At 44.0% G+C, this 22,214-nt stretch overlaps 1 protein-coding gene across 4 annotated transcripts in view; it reads right to left on the minus strand.

Annotated features, from left to right (window-relative positions):
• The window catches only part of POU2F3 (POU class 2 homeobox 3), a 103,725-nt gene that overhangs the window by 78,696 nt on the left and 2,815 nt on the right, over positions 1-22,214 (minus strand). For 3 of the 4 annotated variants that reach the window (XM_045203000.2, XM_045202996.2, XM_045202998.2), the window contains exon 2: positions 15,385-15,453. The exons of the other annotated variant lie outside the window; for it this stretch is intronic. In XM_045203000.2, the coding sequence (XP_045058935.1) occupies positions 15,385-15,453 (69 nt within the window). The remainder of the gene's footprint in view (positions 1-15,384; positions 15,454-22,214) is intronic. 4 annotated transcript variants of the gene reach the window in all.

The following is a 22,214-nucleotide window of genomic DNA, read 5'->3' on the forward strand; positions in this document are numbered from 1 at the left end:
CTCTAGCTGTTATTATCAATAAAAATAATCACAGCTGATACTACAGTGATTAAAAATTCATGTGTGCATAATTTAAGATACTTGATCATTAAAATATCTTTATACTGTATTTTACTTTTTTTAAAGATTTTTATTTATTTTTAGAGAAACATAAACAGGGGAAGGGAAGGAGAGAAACATCAATGTGTGGTTGCCTCTTAAACACTCCACGTTGGAGACCTGGCCTGCAACCCAGGCATGTGCCCTTACTGGGAATCAAACTGGCGACCCTTTGGTTCACAAGCCGGTGCTCAATCCACTGAACCACACCAGCCAGGGCTGTATTTTACCTTTTTGAAGAGGCTAAATCTTCAAAAGAAATCTAATATACTTCCTACTCCCAAAGGAAAAAAAATGTAAAAATTGATTCCCATTTCTGTTTATTGGCAGATGTTGTTTGGAAATAAACATACTGCAGTTCCTTGGGGGTAAGGGAAGATAGGGAAGTTGTCATTAGAGTATCTCATGTGAAAAAAAACAAAAACAACAAAAATTGTTTTTGTTGACTGAAGCTCAGTACCAAAATGTGCTGCACATGGGTGCTTAAAAAGGCGAAAGATTTATACGATCTGAAGAGAAACCAGAGTATGACACATGGGTGCTTAAGAAGCTAATGCTGTCCTATGCATTAGCATACATGCAGATCATTATGCTACCAGACACGGGTCTGGCCTCAGTAGGTCTGCCTCAGGCCAGCTGTAGTGTGTGGGTTCTTGACTTCATGTAGGAACGTTTCACAACAGGAGTCCAGATTACTATGAAAATTTGTTTATTAATGCTGGGGACAGTGAAATAAGGAAGGGCTTAGCACAGAGGAAGCAACAGAAGAGCCTAGAATGGGTTGCCTTAGTTCACTGGGAAGTCTGAGAAAACAGGGCTTTGAGGACAGGTTCAGGAGATCAGACCAGGGCAAGCTGCCAGCTGCCCACTGCCTTAGAGTTTAGGAGATGTGTGCCCGTGAAGAAAGAAGTGAGGGAATAAGAAGGGAAAAGCTCAGGCTGCTCCCTGAATGGAGAGAGTATGAACTGGGTCCTTTTTCTTGAGGCTCTTATGTGTTTCTTACAGGCAGGCGGGAATCTTAGGGGAGGTCTCGGGGAAGGGTTTCAGGAGAATATTCATCAGTTTTCCAGGTGTGCCCTTTCAGCGTCACGGTTTCCACTGATGGGTTAGTGTCAGGTCAGGGTGTCTTTAGTTACTGTAGTGGGTCCTGGCATCACCCACCTGGTTTTACTGCTTTTCTGGGCCTGGAGCTGAAATACAACTGAGGCTTAGATGTTATGTCTAGGGAGGTATCTGGTTGTAATTTGCTTGGCTAGTTTGTTCAGCAATCTGTCTCAGTTTTCCTATTCCACTTGCCAAGGAATTTTCCTAGCTTCATACTATCCTGTCTCAATCACAGATCTTTACCAATGAGCATCATGCCCAGTTTAGGACACCATTTTTAAAAAGGGCCCCAATGAACTGGACAAAGAGCATGGGGACAAAGACGGTAAAGAACCTAGACATCATACCTAGATGAAGAGAGGATATTTAGCCTAGAGAAGAAAACTTTCACCTTCAGATAAAACCTTCATAGGATTGCCATGAAAATTATAAGAGATTTTTTTTCAAAGTGTGATAATGGTATTGTAGTTAAATAAGGAAAATGTCCTTATGTTTTAGAGATGCATACTGCCATATTTATGATTGAAATATTATAATGTCCATAATATATAAGAAAATATTCCAGCAACAAGAATAACAGAAATTTGATTGTTGTTAAGGGTAAACAGTGAGTATATGGGGTCTCATTGTATTTGTCTCTACTTTTGTGTGTGTTTAAAAATGTCTACAATAGAAAGTTAAAAATAAAATATTTTTTTAAAAAATGGATGAAGCAAATATGGCAATATGTTAATGATTATTAAATTATTAGCTAAACTTGTTTTCTTTCTTTTCTGTATGTATGTAGGTTTTGAAATAAAAGTTTTACAAAACAATTCAATAAGGAAACATTTGAAGTCACTTGGCATAGTGCCTGGTACATTGTAAGTGCTTAAATAAATGTCAGTGGACTTTTCCTTTCTCCCCAAATATTGGCATGGAAGTGAAGCAGGCTTAGCCTGTAGCTCCAAAAGGCTGAACAAGAGCCAACAGTAGAAGCTTCTGGGAAGCAGGTTTCATTTTATTTTAAGAATTTTTTAACAAGTGGAATTGTCCGGCAATGAAACCTGCAGTTTCACGTCAACACAGTGCCCATTGCTAGGAATAATTGAGCAAAGGCTGCTTATTTCAAGGATGTTACAGAAGTGATTTTTTAATTAAGAAGCAATTTGATAGCATCGAGAGGGGGCTCTCAGGTGACCTCTGAAATTCCTTCCATCTCTGAAGTCTTAGGGTTCAATGCAAATGACTGAAATGTCTAGGGCTTTTTCTTCCCCTCCTAGAAGCTGGTCACTGTCTATGCATAGAGAGGCACAGGAAGGACCAAAGAACTCTCCTTATCATTTTCCTCTGTCCTGTTTGTTTTCACCCAAATAAAAGATAAGGACACAGAGGGGAAAGGTAGGGGGGAAAGGGCTCACAACGGAAGCTTCAGAATTCCCAATTGGAAGGTCTTGGTGGGGCTAAAGGGTGATATCTGTACCAAGCTGGAAGGGCCACCAGTTGGGGTCTCTTCAGGCCTTTTTAATTCTCATGGTCCCCTGGGAATCTCTGGGCCGTGAGACCTCAGAAAGAAAGCAAGAAGAAAGTCAATACATTGAAACCCCGGGCTCATGGGGGTAGGATGGACCTCAGGAGATCATCAGGGTAAGTTCCCTGCATTTGAGAAGATGAAACATTATTATTTGTCCCATTTTATAGGTAAAGAAACTGAGTCTCAATAAGGTTAAGTGATATGCACAAAGTGACAGAGCTTTTAAAGTATGGGTGTGTATTAGAAATGATCATCAAGGAGAGACAAAAGCCACATCTCCAATCCCAATGTGGTATATTCTTCACACTCTTACATGAATCCATTATTAGCATCTGAGGATACCATCAAAGCCCCAATTTAGCTCCCCCAACTCCAGCATCTCCCTGGTCCCATGTAATACATAGACCTGTTCATCTATATAAGGAGCTTCCCACAAATTAAGAAGCTAGGGGGGCAGGTGGAGAGGTTGAGTTAAATAGGAACACCACATATCCACCCATAGAAAAATGACAATAAGTGATCAAAAGGGGGTAAAAGGCACACTGAATTAATGGGAAGTCCAAGATTCTAGGCAGAGTCTCCTCAGGCCAGCATGGCCATAATACCCAGCAGAGTTCTCATGAGAAGGGCCAAGGATAGGTCTGTGAGGGGTACTGGGAGTCGAGAGCAACTTCAACTTCTGTCTCTCCTTTCATGACATCTGGTGGGCACAAGGTCAGCAGTGCTTGTAGGAAAGTAGATGGCAGGAGTCCTCCTGGTGCCAGCCCTCTGCGTTTCCACCTCTAAACCTGCAGCCTTGAAGGCCCCACTGATTTGCATAGCTTTGGTAGCACTGGAGTGTGAGTTTGCCTGGGGAGTTATTCTCTGGGTGAGGGAGGTGGCAGCACAATAATGAAGAACTCTTCCAGCAGGATTTTTCACTTCTGCCTGGTAAACAATACAGAGAGCGTTCAGCAGAGGCTGAAACTCTCCCATTTCTGAACTGCTTCTCCTCTCACAAGGTCCACTCCCAGTATAACCCAGTAAGACTTCCAGTGATGCTTTATGGCCACTTGGCAACTTCCTGGCACTTCCTTGGGTGACAATTATTAAAGTCACCAGTACCTTGGAAACACTCCTGGGCAGCCAGCCACCAGAGCAAACCAAGGGACTTCCCAGTGCAGTCATTTAAACCAGTCCAAACAGTTTTTTTCAGGACCCCACAACACACCATGACTACCTATTTTGTCCTCCTAGGAACTAGGAAATATTGCCTAGTGATCAGAGTTTTGTATAGATACTACATGGTAAACTGATCTTGAGGATTACTTCAGCAGCTGTTCACACTGAACTTTGGACAAGTGGCTTAATCTTAGTAGCCTTCAATTTCCATTAATTATTTAAAAATTTCTGTCTGCATTCCTGCTATCTCCTTCACAGGAGTGAAAAACCCATGAGGACCCCAAGGGTGACTCTGAAACCAAATGAAGAGCAGGACACAAAAGGATCTGTGAGAGACTGTGGGAGAGCACTGGGATAGCTGGAATTAGTTTCAGTTCTCCACTAGTTGAGTGTCCTTGGTCAAATCACTTTACCTCTAATGGTATAGATAACAATAGCAAAAGTGCAGCATGCATACAAGTCATGCCCAGGGAAGATGTCACTAATGGATTCCTGCACCCTGTTCCTTTTCCTAAACTCAGTGCTCAGTGAATCACTAATGATCAGGATTAGCTCTCCTGAAGAAACCCATTTACTCTCCCAGGACAGGATGATCTCTCAGGTACCCTCTACCTCTGAAGGTCTATGGATTTGGAGATTTTCATGATTTAAAGCAGAGTAAACATGACTGACCTCTGGGCTTCCTTGAGACATGGACTATGTGAGCATCCTGATGACTTTTCCACATGTACGGTCATGAGGTGGAACCCCTAGGCCTTGCTCTTCAGTACCTTCCCACAGATATTAGAAGCCTGGGGCCATGCCATGGAGGACAGAGGTATTCCCACCTTCCCTCTGCAATTTGTCATATCAATCTTTAATCAGTGAAAAGGTCCTCACCAAGGTCTTCAAAATTTTTTTAGGAAATACAATCCTCATTTCTTCTCAGTCTGAGCTACAGATGGGCCTCTCAGGGCTCCCCTGCATTTCCCCCTTATCTCTTGCTGGATACACACTGATGCTGCGATCATCACTACAACTGCCCAGGATGCTTTCCTGTGGTCAGAGGCTAACTTGAAGAAGCATCCTGGGCAATCATGCCCCGTCCCAGGAAAAGAGGTCAGCGAGTCAGGCCACAGCGGCAACGTATGGGGCCAGAGGAGCCAGGTTCACCACCAAGGTCTCAACTCATAGTACTCTGACCCTGGAAAAACAACAAAAAAACACCTTTAAAGGAAGAGCTTTGTTAAATAAACCCAGGGTTGTGGTTGCACCCAATGCACATATCTCAGAGAAGCACCTCAGCTTCTATTTTTCTACCAGAATATTTTTGTGTCTGAGGGGAGCACAGAGATTCCTGGCATTGTGCATGCCATTTATAGGTGAGGAAACTGAGTTCCACAGAGAAGTGAGGTGCTAAAGGTCATACAGGCAACAAATAGCAAAGCAGGAACAAGTTGCTAGAGCTCCATGTCTAGACTTGACTCTCTCCATGGCAGCCCACAGGGTCCTTTCACAGTCAACTTCAGACTAGCACCCTCTCCACCCCTCACCCAAACTTGAAAGGCGAAGAGGTTCAAAGTGGTTCCAGGTCAGTAAGAGACCAAGAGCTTGTATCCTCACTCTTTTTCCAGAGTAGAGTGAAGCAAAGTAAAAAGGGGTGGGAAAGAAGGTCAGGGGAGCTACTAGAGGGGCATGTGTTCAGGCTCTGGTTCTCGTGCAGGCATACAGATATCCTCTGTGCAGCTCACAGGGGCATGTGTGTAGTAAGAAAGCTTAGATGGGAGATGTTATCTCACATTTGTAAAACAACTCACACTTCAAAAAGCTGCCAAGGTATATTCTCCTTTAATTTATTCCTCACAACTCCTTTACAAATAAGGAAACTGAGGCTGGGTCATAGCACCAGAGCTGGAGGGAAGGAGCTCAAATTTTAATGACCTAGCTCCTGGGACAATGTGCTTGCCAACATGCATGGGTCATAATGATATGTACAGGGTTTCTTCTTTTGCTTTGCAGTGTACTTTCATATCCTCAGTGCACTTCTCAATCTTCACCTCACCTGTGAGGTCTACAGGGCCGTAATTACAGAACTCCTGTTTTGCCAGAGATGTCACACAGCCATCTTCTGAGTCCAGACACCATGTCCCTTCTTTCAAGTGGTATAATGCTATCAGGGTCATGACTTCCTCTCCTCTCTGGGGTCTGTGTTCCTGGGGCTGGAGGAGCCACTGCTGAGGGAATGGTGGTGGGAAAAGGGGAAACTTTGTCCAACAAAACAACAGACCAAAACAAAAGATGGAGGACTTGCCTCTGAGGATAAGGCTCCTAAAGAAACATCAGTTTCAAACCTTCACTGTGACCTTGGGAAAGTCATTCCCTTTTTCTGACCCCAATCTTTTCCCCCATAAAATAGGAGACTAGGACTAGATCAGAGAATTTAAAAACATTTGGCAGCAAAACATTGTTTTCAAATAATAAGAATAATTAATAGCTGACATTTATTGAGCATTTACTATGCACCAAGCTCTATAGTAAACATTTTATAAATATGACAGCATTTAATCCTCACAACAACCCTATGAATAGGTACTCTTATTAGTCCCATTATGCAGGTGAGAAAAGGTGAGTTTCAAAGGGGTTAATCAACTTGCCCAAGGTTACTGATTAGTAAATCACTGAGTAGAAACTGAAACCCATATCCATTCACCAGCTAAAGTTGTCCATACCACACCATCTATCTCCAAAAAACCTCATAGGGACTTGATACTGAAACTCAAGGGTTAAAAAGGACCTTTAGCTTTTCCAGAACTACAAATATCCTCTAGTCTCATTGATTCTGTCCCATCTCAACACTGGGTCCTAGGAGGAGGGCATTGCTCCATCAGTTCTCTCCCCTTCTTCCTACCATTACCCTACTTCCTGAGAAGTAAAGACAAACTTGAGTCAGGATGGATACCAGGAGACCACATTGGGTTCAGGTGACATACACCTCCATCTGGGTGGGTCTTCGGTGGAGTGACCACGAAGCTTTGATAGCTGCTCCTGGAGTCCTTAGCTGAAGCATGCTTCTTGCTCTCAAATACAAATGAATATGACAGTGTGTTGGCTGTCAGTGAATGAATTCACAGGCAGGTCTACTGAGGGGACGGCCTGTATTTCTAATTGAGTTTCCCTGGATTAGCTGCTGGGTTACTGCCCCATCATGTGGACAGTTTGTCCTTCTGATAGCAATACTAGCAAATAGAACTACTCTATGGGAGGCCCTATTCTAAGTATGGAACAAATGTTGTTGACTCCTTTAATCCTCACAGCAACCCTGGGAGATAGGTACCATGATTACGGCCATTTTATAGCCAGGAAACTGAGCATCAAGGGTCTAAGCAATCCAAGATCATATGTATAATTAGTATAGAGAAGCTGGGATCTAAATTCAGACTCTAGCTCCAAAGTCTATGGCCTTATTGACTGCACCTTGGTAAGCAGAAGAGCTGGGGTGTCCTTCCCAACACATTTAGAGGAACTGAGGAGTGCAGCAGTTCACATCAAAGTGTCTTACAAATAATAACTGGTGTGTGCAAAGGATCAGAGTGTGTTCAGAGATCACAACATCTCTTAGAGTTAGAAGTGATTTTAGAGACCCTCAAGTTCAGACCCTTCATCTAGTATACAAACTCAGGCCCAAAGATGGGAAGCTGAGATGACTTGCCCAAGGGCACAGATTAGTGGTATAGATGAATTCAGAATCCACCTGCCCTCCCACCTCCTCAGCCAAACAAGAAAGTACAGACTGTCTCATCAATTTCACAGTCACCAGAAGGAGGTAGGACAGAGCCCAGAACTAGAATTTACTCAGTGGTTCTCATGAGCTCAAGCATCCTCAGGACACTGAGAGGTAAATTGAGTCCAGGGGCAGGAGGGGATAGAGACCCAGTTGGTTGATCCTAATACTCAGCCTAGCCAGACCACCAGCATATCTCCAGGGCCTTCAGATAGGTGGCAGGGAGTCAGCTAAGTGCTGCTTCCCATTTAATAACTTTGAGCCAGAGCAGACTTTTGCTAGCTAGCTTAACCCCTTTTGTCCAGGCTTCCCTCCACAAGAAAATCTTAATCATTCTCATTTGAATTTCAAATGACCTCTCCCCACCTCCCTCTCTCTGTCCCAACAGGCTTTGAGGCAGGGATATGGAAATTCACCCAGAAGTATGGAAATCACCTTCCTATGCAAATCAGATGCCCAGACTCAGTCATCACAGCCACCGCTGAGCTTCCTTTCTTTTTGGCAACTGTCTCTGGCTTCCAGCCTGAGCAGGCTTGGAAAGTGGTGGGGGGAGGGGTGCAGGGGGGACGTGTAATCCCCCTGCTGGGGAGGCCTCACTGCAGATAAGTAGGGTGCCCCTAACCATGATGCCCTTAACCAAGGTGCCCAGCAGGGTCCAGATCTGCCAGGCCACCTGCCTGCACCTCTCTGGCAAATCTGAATTGAGCAAACCTAAGTAAGGCCAACTGCTGTCTCCCACCCCCCTCTGGGCTAATCCGAGAATAGGCTAGATGGTGGTAGGGAAGTTCTGAAGTTTGGATGACATACAGCAATGCCCTTACTCTGGGGTCAGGAGAGGGGAGACCTAGGGGTCTTTGGAGGTGCCAGTGGCAGGAGATGAAAAGCAAAGCATGAAACCTGTATGTAAAATGTCATGCAAATTAATACCTATTATTTTTTAAGTCAATAGCACTGGTGCTTTTGGGGAGATGCCTGCAGCTCGGTTTCCCATGCTCTTGGCTTGGTACAAAGGCTTGACCTCCCTCCCGGAGTCTCACAGGGCCCTGCTATTACCCAAGGAGTACCCTCCCCCCCACCCCCAGCACTGAGCACTAGTCCCTGGAGGTGCCAGGAGGGGACTTTGAAGTGTCAATGGCTGAAGTCCCTTAGAAATGAAATTTAGCCTTTGTGGGTCTCTTCATTCTCTGATCCTGGCCTGCCCTGCCAGGTTCTCAGGCTCTAGTAAGGGGGAAACAGCCTCAGCTGGAATGACTGCATACAGCTTCCCTTTGAAGGACACGTAAGCTGATTCTTTTCCCCCTCTCTCAGACCAAAGGCTGTGGGGAGCAGGGATGAGAGAGAAGCTGGACCAAGCTTCTCCCCTCAGCAATTCTTCCTAATGGTGGGTCATCCTAGGCAAATTACTTGCTTGGGAGGGGGATTTAAACTCAAGAAACCCACCACCAAAAGCTGTCTGAGACTCCAATTTCCATTTCCTTGATACCTGTTTAGCTTCCCAAGCCCCCTTGAGGACCTAAGCCTGTCTTTGACAGAGCAGCCTGGACTAGAAAGAAAGACTTCTAGTGGGTATAGCCCTAAGCCTTTCAAGAGGGGTTTGAGGTGGGGATTTTGTGAGTGTGGGTCTCTGTGTGTGTCTTGTAGGATAGGGTAGAACAAAATGTAACTACATTTCATTGTAGTTAATGCCTAGATTTTGGCTGCTCCTGAAGACCCTAAAACACCCTAATTGGGTTACTCATTTTACTTTAAATTATTTTTCCACTTATTTAGCACTTTTCCACACCAGGTGTTCATTGCCCTCATTGTTTCTTGAGGAAGAGGATGGCCCAAGACACCAGAGGCATTTATTCACAGCTGGGGAGGAGGGGTGCTACAATTTTGGTGACTTAGTGAAGGGCTGAGGCCCCGGAAGCTGCAATGGCCTGAGTCTCTGGATGTTCCTCAAAACCCAGTCTCTCAGCCTCTGTGTAGGTGTTGTCACCCCTGTCAGCAAAGGATAGGCTGGGACCCTCTTTCTTAGTGGATCTCCTCTCATCACTCTAACAATGCCCATAGTAGGAGTAGAAGGACTGTTAAGAAGGTCTTAAGATGTACCCAGGGTCAGCTGTAGCCATTGCTCATGGAATGCCAAAGGAAAGGGATATTCTGATATACACTGCAAACTCCTCCAAGGCAGAGCACCTCAGTGTACTCCACTGTCCATGGCCTGTCCGTGAACTGTCCATTAAGGTGTGAGATCCGATATGTAAGAGTAAGAATTTATAAATGTTAAGAGCACCCCAAGCACTTGATTAGTGGGCTCTCCCTGTTGATGCAGGTATAGAGGAATTTGGATCCTGATAAATGTGCATGGTGGGTGCCAGCTGTGTGCCAATCCTTCACAGTCAGGCCAAGTACTGGTCTATGATAGTACTGGAAGTAAAACAACTGGTCATGTACCTCAGATTGTTTGACAAGCTGTGCTCTAAAGAATGACCACTAATGGGACTAAGTGGAGCTCAGATTGGTAAAGACAGCACAGGGATACCCCCTACTAGGTCCCTCAATTTTTTCCCTCTTAGTTTGAAAAGAAAGGAGGTCCATGTTCTTCTGGGGGCCAAAGCGATGGCAGCAGGAGGGTGCTGGGAGTAGCATTTCCTTCAACAGACCTCCAAAAGGAAGAGGAACTGATACTGGGCAGGACTAGCCCAGCCATCCACAGCTCATCTGAGCAGTATGGTCCTGCCTTGTCTACCCTTTGGGCTTGGGTTTGGGAATCTATGAACAAAAAAGTAAATTTTATGTGAGTTGTAAGGGTGTGGTATAGGTGTGAGAGGTTGTTGCAGCTGTTTTATTTGCTAAGGTTCTCTGAGTGCTAGAGGCAGATAGGGGATTTCTGACAACACAGGCTTCTCTCCTGAGATCTCCAGCACACAGAGCCATAGTATGAAGCCTATGTGGTCAATGAGACCTTCTAATCTCCCTGTCACAGAAAATGGAAATGAGCTGGGATGGAAGCCCCTCTGGTTTGAGAAGGTTAAAATCAAAGGCAATGGGCTTATGGTGCAGCATGACTGTCTTTAGTGAGAGATAAGAAAGCACTTCCAGGCACTGAGGATTATATCCTACAAGAACAGCTGGCCAAGAGAAATTGTGGGGTTAGCTTTTCTTAAGAGTGGAGGATAGATGAAGGGAAAAAATCTCTCTAAGAACAGTAGATTTTTAAAATTTTCCATAAATGGTTTTAAAATGTCTCCAGAGGAAGGGAGAGGTATAAACAAGATGTCCTCTCAGAATCCTTCCATCCTCAGAAATTCATATCAGTTTCCCCTGGAAGTCTGGAGGGATTGTAGCTTCATTTTTCTCTTCCAGAGAGGTAAGGGATGGAGTAGGTACAGATTGAGGCACAGGACCAGAGTCAAAGCTCAAATCCTGGGGACCACCCAGCCCACCCCCTTCATTCTACTCCTGCAGCACTTTTCTCCGCACGTCACAAGGAGAAAATTCAAGTCCAGGGCACAAGCAGGTTTGTCCCAAATCATTCAGTGACAGTTCTTTATCTTGTCTCCTGAATGTTTCCAATAATTATCAACCTAGTGATAGATTGTATTTGTAATGTGGTGTACACTTTACAAAGCACTTTCACACCCACTCTGTCTTTTAATCACAAACTGGAAGGTGTGTGTGTGTATGTATACATGTGCCTCACTTAGAAAGGGCTGTCAATAGGATACTCTTCAGCACTTCCCTCCAACTCTTCCCTCACCCCAAGCACTTCCTAGATTTCTCCTGTCTTCCCTGCCCTTGAAAGCATAGTTTTATTTAATAAGTATTTGTATTGAAAAACCACACTCATCTCTAAAGCCTTCTGCCTGTTTCTGCCTGAATCTTTGCCTCTGGGTCACGATGAAACATATTTTCTTTATCCTCAACTTTTTGTCTTGGGGACCGAGTGCAGGTGGAGATAGGGAGGCCCTGGGAATGCAATGACTGAAAAGGAATTTCTAGTCTTGGGTCAGATACTCATTCTTTCTCTGGGACCTTATGAGAATCACTAACCTCTGGGATCCCTTATACAGTCATGATTATTCCTTCTTAAGACCACGTTGAAAGCTCCCAGGGTTAAGTGGGGAGACTTTCTGCACAGGTTACCCAAACAGCTATCTCGCCTTGGTGGTCCTTCTACCACCAAGGGTGGGACAGGTGTTAGTCCTTCTACCACACAGACAGGACAATGGAAGCAACAGGAAGAGGCAACTGACAAAACCCATTTCTCCCTTATTTCTAGCTCTCCTTTTCTTTCTCTAGGCTCCCGTCACAGAGTCACAGATCTCTGAGTAGGACAAGGGTGCCAAGACATTTGCTCCATTGTCATCTTGGTTTGCAACCCCACCCCACACCCCTTGTCAAATGGGGTGGCAAGGTGTGACAGGAGCTGGTGTATTGGTGAGGCTGTTTCAGGATAAGAGACAGGAAGGAGAAAGTCCTCTCAGAGGTTAGATTCTCACCCTCCCCAGAAGGGAGTGACATGACCCCAGACCTTTCCCTCTCTTCCCCAACAAGCATATTTTGGCCCCAGACAGGGCTCTGCCTCCTGAACCACACCACCCCACCTTCCAGGCGTTTGGCTCCCCTCTAACTCCTGTCATCAGTGCTACCATCCATAATCTTGTCATCTCTGCTGCTGCCACTCTCTTGTGTTCTCTGTCTCTGGTTCCCCAAGTTGGTCCGCAGCCTTTCCACCACCATCTTTGAATAGAAAGCCACTAGAAAGACCCAGGTTTAATTTTGTCATTTACAAGGTATGTGATATTGGGGAAATCAGCTAACATTCTTTCTCATCATCATCCTCAACTTCCTCATCTGCAAAGTGGGATACAACATCTACCCTCACAGAATTGATGTGAAGGCTAAATGCACTGTGTTTGAGTGTATTCTTCCAGACATAAGTTGGTACTGTTATCCACTCCATCATGGGATTCCTGCACTAAGAGAAAAGCCCTGTGAAGACAGGGATGATTCTCCATCTTTCTGGGCCCAAGGTCTGACCCAAATGTGATCTGCAAATGTTGATTAGAGGACTACCAGCCAGGTCAGAGAAGAGGACTAGAGACAGAACACAGCAAGGCAGCTGGAGGTGTTAGATGAGAGAATGCTGAGAGGAAAGCTGGAAAGAAGGAAATGTGAGGGGCTGAGGGAGATAAGGTGGAGAGGGAGAACTCCACACTGAGAAAGTCTAGTTGTAAATACAGAGTGTGGAAACTGATGGGAGAGAATTTGGAAAAGTGGAACCATGTACATACCTTTTAAAATTTGGCCCTTAGAGATTATACAAACCCCTTCTTTATAAGGAGAAAAATAAAGGTCCAGGTGAGGAAAACACTTGCCCGATAGTCTGCAGGGAGATCATGGCAGAGTCTGGAGTTTGAAGCTGTGTGACCCTGGGCAAGTTAGTTCCTCATTCTGAGCCACAATTCCCATTGGTAAAAATGGGAATTGTAAGAATGAAAAATGAGATGATGTATGTAAAGTTTTGGGTAAATATACATGTGCCCAGGCATGGAGAGGAGGCTCCATGAATGTAAACTGCTCTTTCCCTCCTTTCTCCTGAGCCTACCAGATTTGTCCAACTCTGAGTTTGAGGCTATGCTGAGACCAGTGTGGTCAAAAGTCATAGGGTTAGCTGCATAGGTATGTGGGGTTGTCAGTTACATACCTGGGGGCTTTTGAAATGTGTCTTGGGTATATTCTTATCAACCACTCAATTGACAACAACAACAAAAATGCTGGCAGCCTACAAAATGAAGTAAAAGTAACAATAGGTAGGAGGTAAAAGGAATTGACAGAAAATCTGATAGTGTAGATATCTAGAAACAGCTTGGCTTTAGTCCTCTGAAGGGTGTAGAAAGAGCACTGGACAGGGGATTGGGAGCCTCCTCTGGTCCCTAGTGCTGTCACACTCTGAGGCCTTGAGCAGTTTATCCTCCAACTATGCTTTAACTAAAGGATAAGCAGAGAGAAAGGGAAAAAAGACCTGCCCCACTAGGTGTCTATCAACCAGGAGGTCTATGTCTGCATTTGAGAATGCTCTCCTTTGCAGTCTGGGCCAGTGTGGATGGGAAAAGTCACCTCCTTTCCCAGCTTCCGCTCAACTTGTGCCTCTTGGGGATTTTACACAATACAGAAGGTGCTCTCAGGGAGCTTGGGCTTTCTAGGTCATCTTTGTTTATAGTTCCTTTAAACCCAGACACAAACCCCTTAATTCATGCACTGCTGGAAAGGGGAATCTGCCTTTTAAAAATCCAAAGAAAGCCATAAAACCAAGTTGGTAACCACTGTGACTCATAATAAGCTCTCCTCTTTAAAAAATGAGTAAGAATGACTTTCCAGGAAGTTTGGTTACTTTAATTTGCTACCTCTTTTTTCTTGCCCTTAAAAACATGCAGTGATTTGATGATCACCTAAGCATGGATGCTACCAGCCACTGAGCTGAGTCCCATAAGTGAAAGGCTAGGGTTGGAGAAGTTCCAGACAACATGGACTTCACGGTCTCCATGGAGTTAAGGAGTCATACAGAATCATTTACTGAATGGTGAAAGGAGAAAAATCAACCTGTAGGACTGACCCACTTGGCCTGAATGAAGGGGGGAAGGGCACCCCAGCCACCTGCAGCCCCAAAGCACTAAGCAGTGATGCTCATTCTGTATATTACAGAATCACAGAATCCTAATGATGCCATTAGAGGTAATGATGATCACAGCCGCCACTGTGCTAAGGCCTTTAAACATAATCTCAGCTAACTCTCCACCCATTCTCAAAGATGTGCATAAATTGTTCCCTTTTACAGAAGAGACAAGGCTAAATTAACTTTTCAGACCAGTAAGCAGCAGGGCTGTGATTTTTATCCCAGGTCTGTTTGATTCTAAATCCAATCTCCAAAGGTCATCAGTTCCTGCCTTCTAGGGAGGCAAAGTGGCTGGTCTAAAGTCACATATTGAATTGGCAGTAACCCTGGGATGATAGTCAAATTCCAAAAGTCCCAGCTTCTATCTGGATTATTTCTCCTTAGAACCTAGTCTGTACATAGTTCCTACATTCCCAGATAGGAGGTCAGAACTTGCTTGGATTGTCAATAATACCTTAACCATCCTAATCCCAACCTAGGATCTGAACTCCCTCCCTCTCCTGGTTCACCTTTTGGGGTTCTGCATAGTTCCTTCTTATCCCCAACATAACTTGGGCATGTGACTAATAACAGAGCATGAGTTCCAGCCTGCTAAGTGTGGTCTTCTTCCCACATTAATATTCTCTTAGCTGTGTCCCCCTGTACCTAGGGCAATATAACTAGCACAAGTGAACAGAGTTAGTTCCAGCCAGCCAGTAAAGGGTAACCCACCTTCTCCTGAATCCTGGCTTTTAGACTTGAATTTTTTTTCTAGAACAGAGTCAGAGCCTAGACTATGCCTATCAGTCTCCAGCTGGACTGGGGTTTTTGAGATTGGAGAGAATTTTCTTCTCAACTAAGAGGAACAGGTGTCCCACCCCACAGAACCTTAGGAAAATATACTCTGATGATAATACAACAGCAAAATGGATACAACTGACCTATATTCTCCTAGTTCAGCTGTCAGTATACATAAAGCAATTCATGAAGCCTGTAGCTCTACCTGTGCAAATAGATTCTGTTTTAATATTAAATTGGGGACTGAAACAGCTCTTTCCCACCAGCTGTTTTCCTGTATCCTTCCCCAGAAGAGAAGACCCTTACCTGTCTCCACTTGGCTGAGAGCACTACGAACGTCTGTGGAATCTGCTACATCCTCACTCATCTTGATATCTACAGGGAAAACACAACTGATTTTAATAACAGGTCACAATTTTTCTTGCTATGAGATATTTGGCTTTAATAGCAAAGATGAATGTGTAATTACAACAACCACCAGGCTTTCAAATTCCTGACTCCTGAATACCCAACTATTAGAATATTCATAAACTCTGGGCACATATCCCCTCCTCCCATGCTTGGCTCCTTTCCTTTCCCTTTCTTTTCCCTTTCTCCCATGCTACTTATAAGGTCTCTCACCTTTTGCATCATTTATCTCCATTTCCTTCTATTACCAGGCAATGTTGGTAAAAATGTAACAAGGGGAGGGGTAACAAGGTAACAAGGTGGAGGTGGGGGAGATGCATCCCAATCTTAATCCTCATTTCATTTTGGATTTGGGGAATTTATTTTAATTAATTAATTAATTAATTTGCCCCCCATCATTAATACTTTTTTTATTTTTCAATTACAGTTGACTTACAATATTATATTAGTTTCAGGTGTACAACATAGTGATTAAACAGTTGTATAACTTACAAAGTGATCACCTTCTAAATCTAGTACCCATCTGACACTATACATAGTTTTTACAGTATTGTTGACTACATTCCTTATGGTGTGTTGTACATCCCCATGACTAATCTGCAGCTACCAATCTGTACTTCTTGATCCCTTCACTTTTTTTTACCTATCACCTCAACTCCCCTACCATCTGGCAACTGTCAAAATTGTTCTCTGTATCTATGAGTCTGTTTCTGTTCTGCTTGTTTGCTTATTTTGCTTTTCGGATTCCACATATAAGTAAAATCATATGGTACTTGTCTTTGTCTAATTTATTTCACTCAGCCCAATACCCTCTACGGCCATTCATGTTGTTATTGATGGCAAGATTTCATTCTCTTTATGGCTGAGTCATATTCCATTATATATAGCCACTGCTTCTTTATCCATTCATCTACTGATGGTCATTTAGGTTGCTTCCCTATCTTGGCTATTGTAAATAATACTGTAATGAACATATGGATGCATATGACTTTTCCATTTAGTGTTTTGGGTTTGTTCAGATAAGTACCCAGAAGTGTAATGCTGGGTCCTTCTGTGACGATTGTTAAAGGCTTTGTTTCAAAGTCTATTTTGTCTGGCACAAGTATTGCTATCCCAGCTTTTAAAAAAAAATTCAATTTTCATGAAATGTCTTTTTCCATTCCTTTACTTTCAGTCTGTGTGTGTCTTTCTATCTGAAGTAACTTGTAGATAGCATATGTGAGGGTTTGTTTTCTTTTTAAAAAAATATATTTGATTAATTATGCTATTACAGTTGTCCCATTTTTCCCCCTTATCTCCCTCCACCCTGCACACCCCCTCCCATTAGCATTCCCCCCCTCCTTAGTTCATATCCTTGGGTCATACATATAAATTCTTTGGCTTCTCCATTTCCTACACTATTCTTAACCCCTCCCTGTCTATTTTGTACTTACCATTTATGCTTCTTATTCCTTGTTCCTTTTCCCCCATTCTCCCCTCTCCCCCTCCCTGCTGATAACCCTCCATGTGATCTCCATTTCTGTGGTTCCCTTCCTGTTCTACTTGTTTGCTTAGTTTGTTTTTAAGTTCAGTTGTTGATAGTTGTGAGTTTGTTGTCATTTTACTGTTCGTAGTTTTGATCATTTTCTTTTTCTTAGATAAGTCCCTTTAACATTTCATATAATAAGGGCTTGGTGATGATGAACTGCTTTAACTTGACCATATCTGGGAAGCAGTTTATCATTTAGCATTTTAAACGATAGCTTTGCTGGATAGAGTAATCTTGGATGTAGGTCCCTGCCTTTCATGACTTTGAATACTTCTTTCCAGCCCCTTCTTGCCCATATGGCTTCTTTTGAGAAATCAGCTGATAGCCTTATGGGAACTACTGGTTAGGTAATTGTCTCCTTTTCTCTTGTTGCTTTTAAGATTTTCTCCTTATCTTTGATCTCAGGTAATTTAATTATGATGTGTCTTGGGTGTTCCTCCTTGGGTCCAACTTCTTTGGGACTCTCTGAGCTTCCTGGACTTCTTGGAAGTCTATTTCCTTTGCCAGATTGCGGAAGTTTTACTTCATTGTTTTTTCAAATAAGTTTTCAATTTCTTGGTTTTCTCTTCTCCTGCTAGCACCCCTATGATTCAGATGTTGGATGTTTAAAGTTGTCCCGGAGGTTCCTGAGCCTCTCCTCATTTTTTGAATTATTGTTTCTCCATTCTGATCTGCTTGAATGTTTACTTCTTCCTTCTGCTCCAAATAATTGGTTTGATTCCCAGTTTCCTTCCCTTCACTGTTGGTTCCCTGTATATTTTAATTTTTCTTTTTTAATTTTACTTTTTTAAAACTTGTTGTTCAAGTACAGTTGTCTCCATTTTCCACCCACCACTCCCCCGACCCCAGCCATCCCCACTTCGTACCCTCAATCCTACTTCACTATGGTTTTGTCCATGTGTCCTTTATAGATGTTCCTGAAAACCCTCCCCACTTTTCCCCCTAATATCCCCTCTCACCTCCCCTCTGGTTACTTTCAGTTTGTTCTTAATTTCAATATCTCTGGTTATATTTTGCTTGCTTGTTTGTTTTGTTGATTAGGTTCCACTTATAGGTGAGATCATACGGTATTTGTCTTTCACTGCCCGGCTTATTTCACTTATCATATTGCTCTCCAGTTCCGTCCATGCCATGATTCCCTATATATTTTTCTTTACTTCATTTTGCATAGCCTTCACTTTTTCCTCTATTTTATGACCATACTCAACCATTTCTGTCAGCATCCTGATTACTAATGCTGCGAACTCTGCATCCTATAGGTTGACTATCTCTTCATTGCTTAGTTCTTTCTCTGGAGTGTTGATCTGTTCTTTCATTTGGGCTATATTTTCTTGTCTTGGTGCACCTGTTACATTCTAAGGTGCAGAGCCTTAGGTATTTGCCAGGGCGGAGCAACCCATGTTGCTGCGTTGTGGCACTGTATGTGGAGGAGGGGTATGAAAGGGAACAATGCTGTTGCTCGGCTCTTGGCAGACTTTCAGTCGGCTTTCAGTCACTTTCTCCACTTCCCAGAAGCATATCGGGCCCTTTTGGTGCTGATTCCTGGATGGATGGGTTCTGGGACTCTGTAGGTCTCTCCAATGAACTCTCCTATGAGCCTGGGAGTTTCTCCCACCACCATAATTCCTACATGTTTTTACAGCCAGAGGTTTTAAGGCTTTATTTCCCCATGCTGGAACCCTGGGTTGCGCAGTTTTCCCCATGCTGGAACCCTGGGTTGCACAGTTTGCCTTGCTCCTCAGTTGCTCCTCCTGGTTTATCCTCATGCGAATGTGGGACCACCCAGTCTGCCAGCCACCACCTTGCCAGCCCCCCCCCCCAATCCACCAGCTGCCAGGGCCTTGCTGTGCATAATCTCTGCCCTCATTGCCCATCTCTGCCCATTCCTACCAATCTGAATGAATGTTTCTTCTTTAACTCCTTGGTTGTCAGACTTCCATGCAGTTCAATTTTCTGGCAGTTCTGGTTGTTTTTGTTTTTCAATTTGTTGTTGTCCTTCTTTTGGTTGTGTGAGGAAGCAAAATGTATCTACCTACACCTCCAACTTGGCCGGAAGTCTTATTTTACTTTTAATGTAGCATAAGAAATATCCATCTTTCCTCCTTCCCTCATAATAACCCTACCCTGGAAAGTAAGAGTACCCTTGAACCAAGGCTTCACCTTCTCATGTTTCTTCTCCAATTTCTGCTTCTGTTTTCTGGGCCCACTCTCTAGGAATCAAACTGTAGCTCCTCTATGGTCCTCCTTGGAGATCCTGTTCTTTTGGAGATCCTTACTTACCTTCTTTCCTACACTTCCAATGTGCTCAGTGAAAAAGGGATGGTGGATAGGGCAATGCCCTGGAAAGAGAGAAGACCTAGGTAAGGCCCATCTCAGCTCCCAAGTGCTGTGAGTTGGGCCTCTCTGCCCTGCTTCTTTTCAATAAACTAGACATTTACCCACAACAAACAGCTGCCATCATCTAAGAGGCCTCTAAGTCTCCTCCAGAGTCAGAAGAGAGAAGGAAAGCGGCAACTTTGAACTACCAGTAACTCATTCTCTCAATTACCTTCCTTATTAAATTACCCAAATACTGAAGACTTAAAGACAGAAGACTATTTTATACAAATCATGTTGACCCTCACCTCCCCACCCTCTTCTCTGGGGCAGAATTTTAACTCTTTCAAACCTGATAAAGTCTTGGTGAGCCAGTTTTACATGCCTGGTTGCCAGCCAATCCCATTTAAACTGGTAGTCTTAATTTGCATGAGGTAATTAGGCAGTTAGCCGTCTGGCCATCTGATATCTGGAGATGATCAGGATGAGGGGAAAGGGTGGACCTTCACTCTAAGGAAAGTGGGGAGAAACCTACTTATTGTTTTTTTAGGGCAACAACGTGTGTGGCTCTGGCAGAGATTTAAATTGTGGCCTCTGAGGCTGTAGTGACTACAGGATAAGAAGGGTGACTATCCTGCCAAGCAAGACAGAGATGAGGAGTCCAGAGGCTCTCCAGCCCTTATAACACCCCAGAAGGAGGGGAGGAAAAAAAGCAACCTTGGGAGCCACTGTGGTTTGAGTAATGTTTTTGAGACCTGCTAAAGTGACAACTCTTAGGTAGATACTTGGCACTCCATACAGCTGTCCCCAGACCTCCGCTGTCCTGCATGGTCACAGACCTCTAGGTGAAATCTTGCAACCACACTCTGCCATGTCTCCCGGTGTACTATACTTAGGAAAGCATTTCTTGAGCTTCAGTCCTTCGTGCTGCAGTATGAAATTCTCTATACAGTCTGTCATGCATGAATATGCAGACTAACTAGTGTGGGCCACTTGGACACATCTGCAAAGGACATCTGCTGCTTCTCACCTTTACACCAATGGAAAAATTGGCTTTGCTTCATCCCACCCCTAAGTACTACCCCTGGAGCTAGACATGGCTTAACACAGATGTGCTCAGTGCTCACTTTCTCATAGGGATTCTTTGGCAGTGCTAAGAAGAATGAGAGACTGCTGGGAAGATGTGGAAGGGGGAGAGTTCTCCCTTTGGTGATTTTAAAAATCTGCCTCAGTAGAGCCTGGAATTCAGAGCATGGGTTCTGGTGGCAGACAGACCTGGGTTTAATTCCAGTACCATTGCGAACTAGCTGGGGGGCCCCAGTCACATATTTGAACCTCAGTTTTCTCAACTAAAAAACAGGAATAAAGATACTTCCCAGGCTTATTGTGAGGAGCAAATGAAAACTGTCAGGCACAAAGTTAGCATGTGATAAATGAATTAACTAAACAGATACTTAAGTTTTGATATTAGTCCCCTTCTACTAGTACAACAAACAGCTTTACTTCTCTGTCTCAGCACTATTATAATTTGTCTGTTACCTGAGGAACCACTGGCATTCTCCAAATTCTGACTTTATAGGAAAAATTCTCATAGGAACAGGAAGAGTTCAAGATGCAGTAAGGCCAGAATGATGACCAGATTTTCTGAATCAGCTTATTTCAAACTCCTGACATTTAAGAAGGGTAACTTTTTAAGCTTAATCATAACTTTATGCCTATAACCCAAACTCCCTTTCAACACCCATCTTCTGCATTGCCTTTAAATATACCCAAAAGCCTTCTTATTCATCCTTTCAATGAGCTTAAAAGGTGGTCTTAATTATGTCTAATATAACTTTGAAGGAGTCAAAGGGCCCATACTCTGCCAGAACATCTACTCATTTGATGTAGCCATTATGGAAGCAACACTGACACTTCTGGATTGGACAGGGATTTGAGCCTGAAAGAAGCGGCAGGCTGAGATAATCTGTAAAACCTCCTCTAAGTTTGATAGGATGCTAAGACACTAACAGCCTGTTCCTGTTGGGTTAATGGGTGGGACAAGCTTTTGGGTTTCAGCCTACACCGAAACTCCCCAAGATGCCATAACCCTTCACCTGTCAGACAGCACTTGCAGGGGTGAGTGAGAGAGATGCAGGGTGGGGCCAGGCTTCTTGGCTGTTCTTATCTCAGTCACAACTGAGTAGGCTCTTTGCCATCACTCCCTTCCCTGGGGAGGCTCAGCTGCTCTATGTAAGAGCCCAGATACCAGACACAGACTTTCATCTGCCTCCCTGGCGTCCCCACACTCTAAAGCTGGGACAATTTGTTGGCAGCTGACCTTGCCCCTCCCTGAGCCTTGGCATGACCTAGGAGCAGGTCCTCTTTACATATCTGTGAACCAGGATGAGTGTGTGAACCTGCAGGAGCAAAGTCTATGGGCAACATTGCCCCCAGGCTGCAGGCTGAGCATCCACACTGTCTTAGACCACTGGGGATAGCAGAGGGCCTACCCTTCTCTCTCCTACTGTCCATCTTCATCTCTTTGAAAGGTACTGGAGCACCCTCCTGATTTCTCCCTCACACAACTGCTGATGGTGGCACTTCCACCAGAGGGAATTCAAGGGATCCAGCAGTTCTACTTTTGAGTCAGCCATGGCTTCCACTCTTTCCTGAAGGAGACTTCTCTTCTACAAGAGAAATCTACTTCCTCTCACAATAAGGCCTTCCAACTCAAATGGTATTTCTGGACTGTAACTGGTATCAGTCTGTAAGACTGGATCCCTCTTTCCTAGCCCTGACAGAGAGAAGGGCAGAAAAAGAGATGCCTGGAGTCAGCCAAGTGAACCCCTCTGGCTGGATTTTCACTGTTTTCCTCTCTTTTTTCTCCTTCCCCATCTGTCTG

This window comes from Desmodus rotundus, chromosome 5, assembly GCF_022682495.2.
Source record: "Desmodus rotundus isolate HL8 chromosome 5, HLdesRot8A.1, whole genome shotgun sequence".
Classification (NCBI taxonomy): Eukaryota; Metazoa; Chordata; class Mammalia; order Chiroptera; family Phyllostomidae; genus Desmodus; species Desmodus rotundus.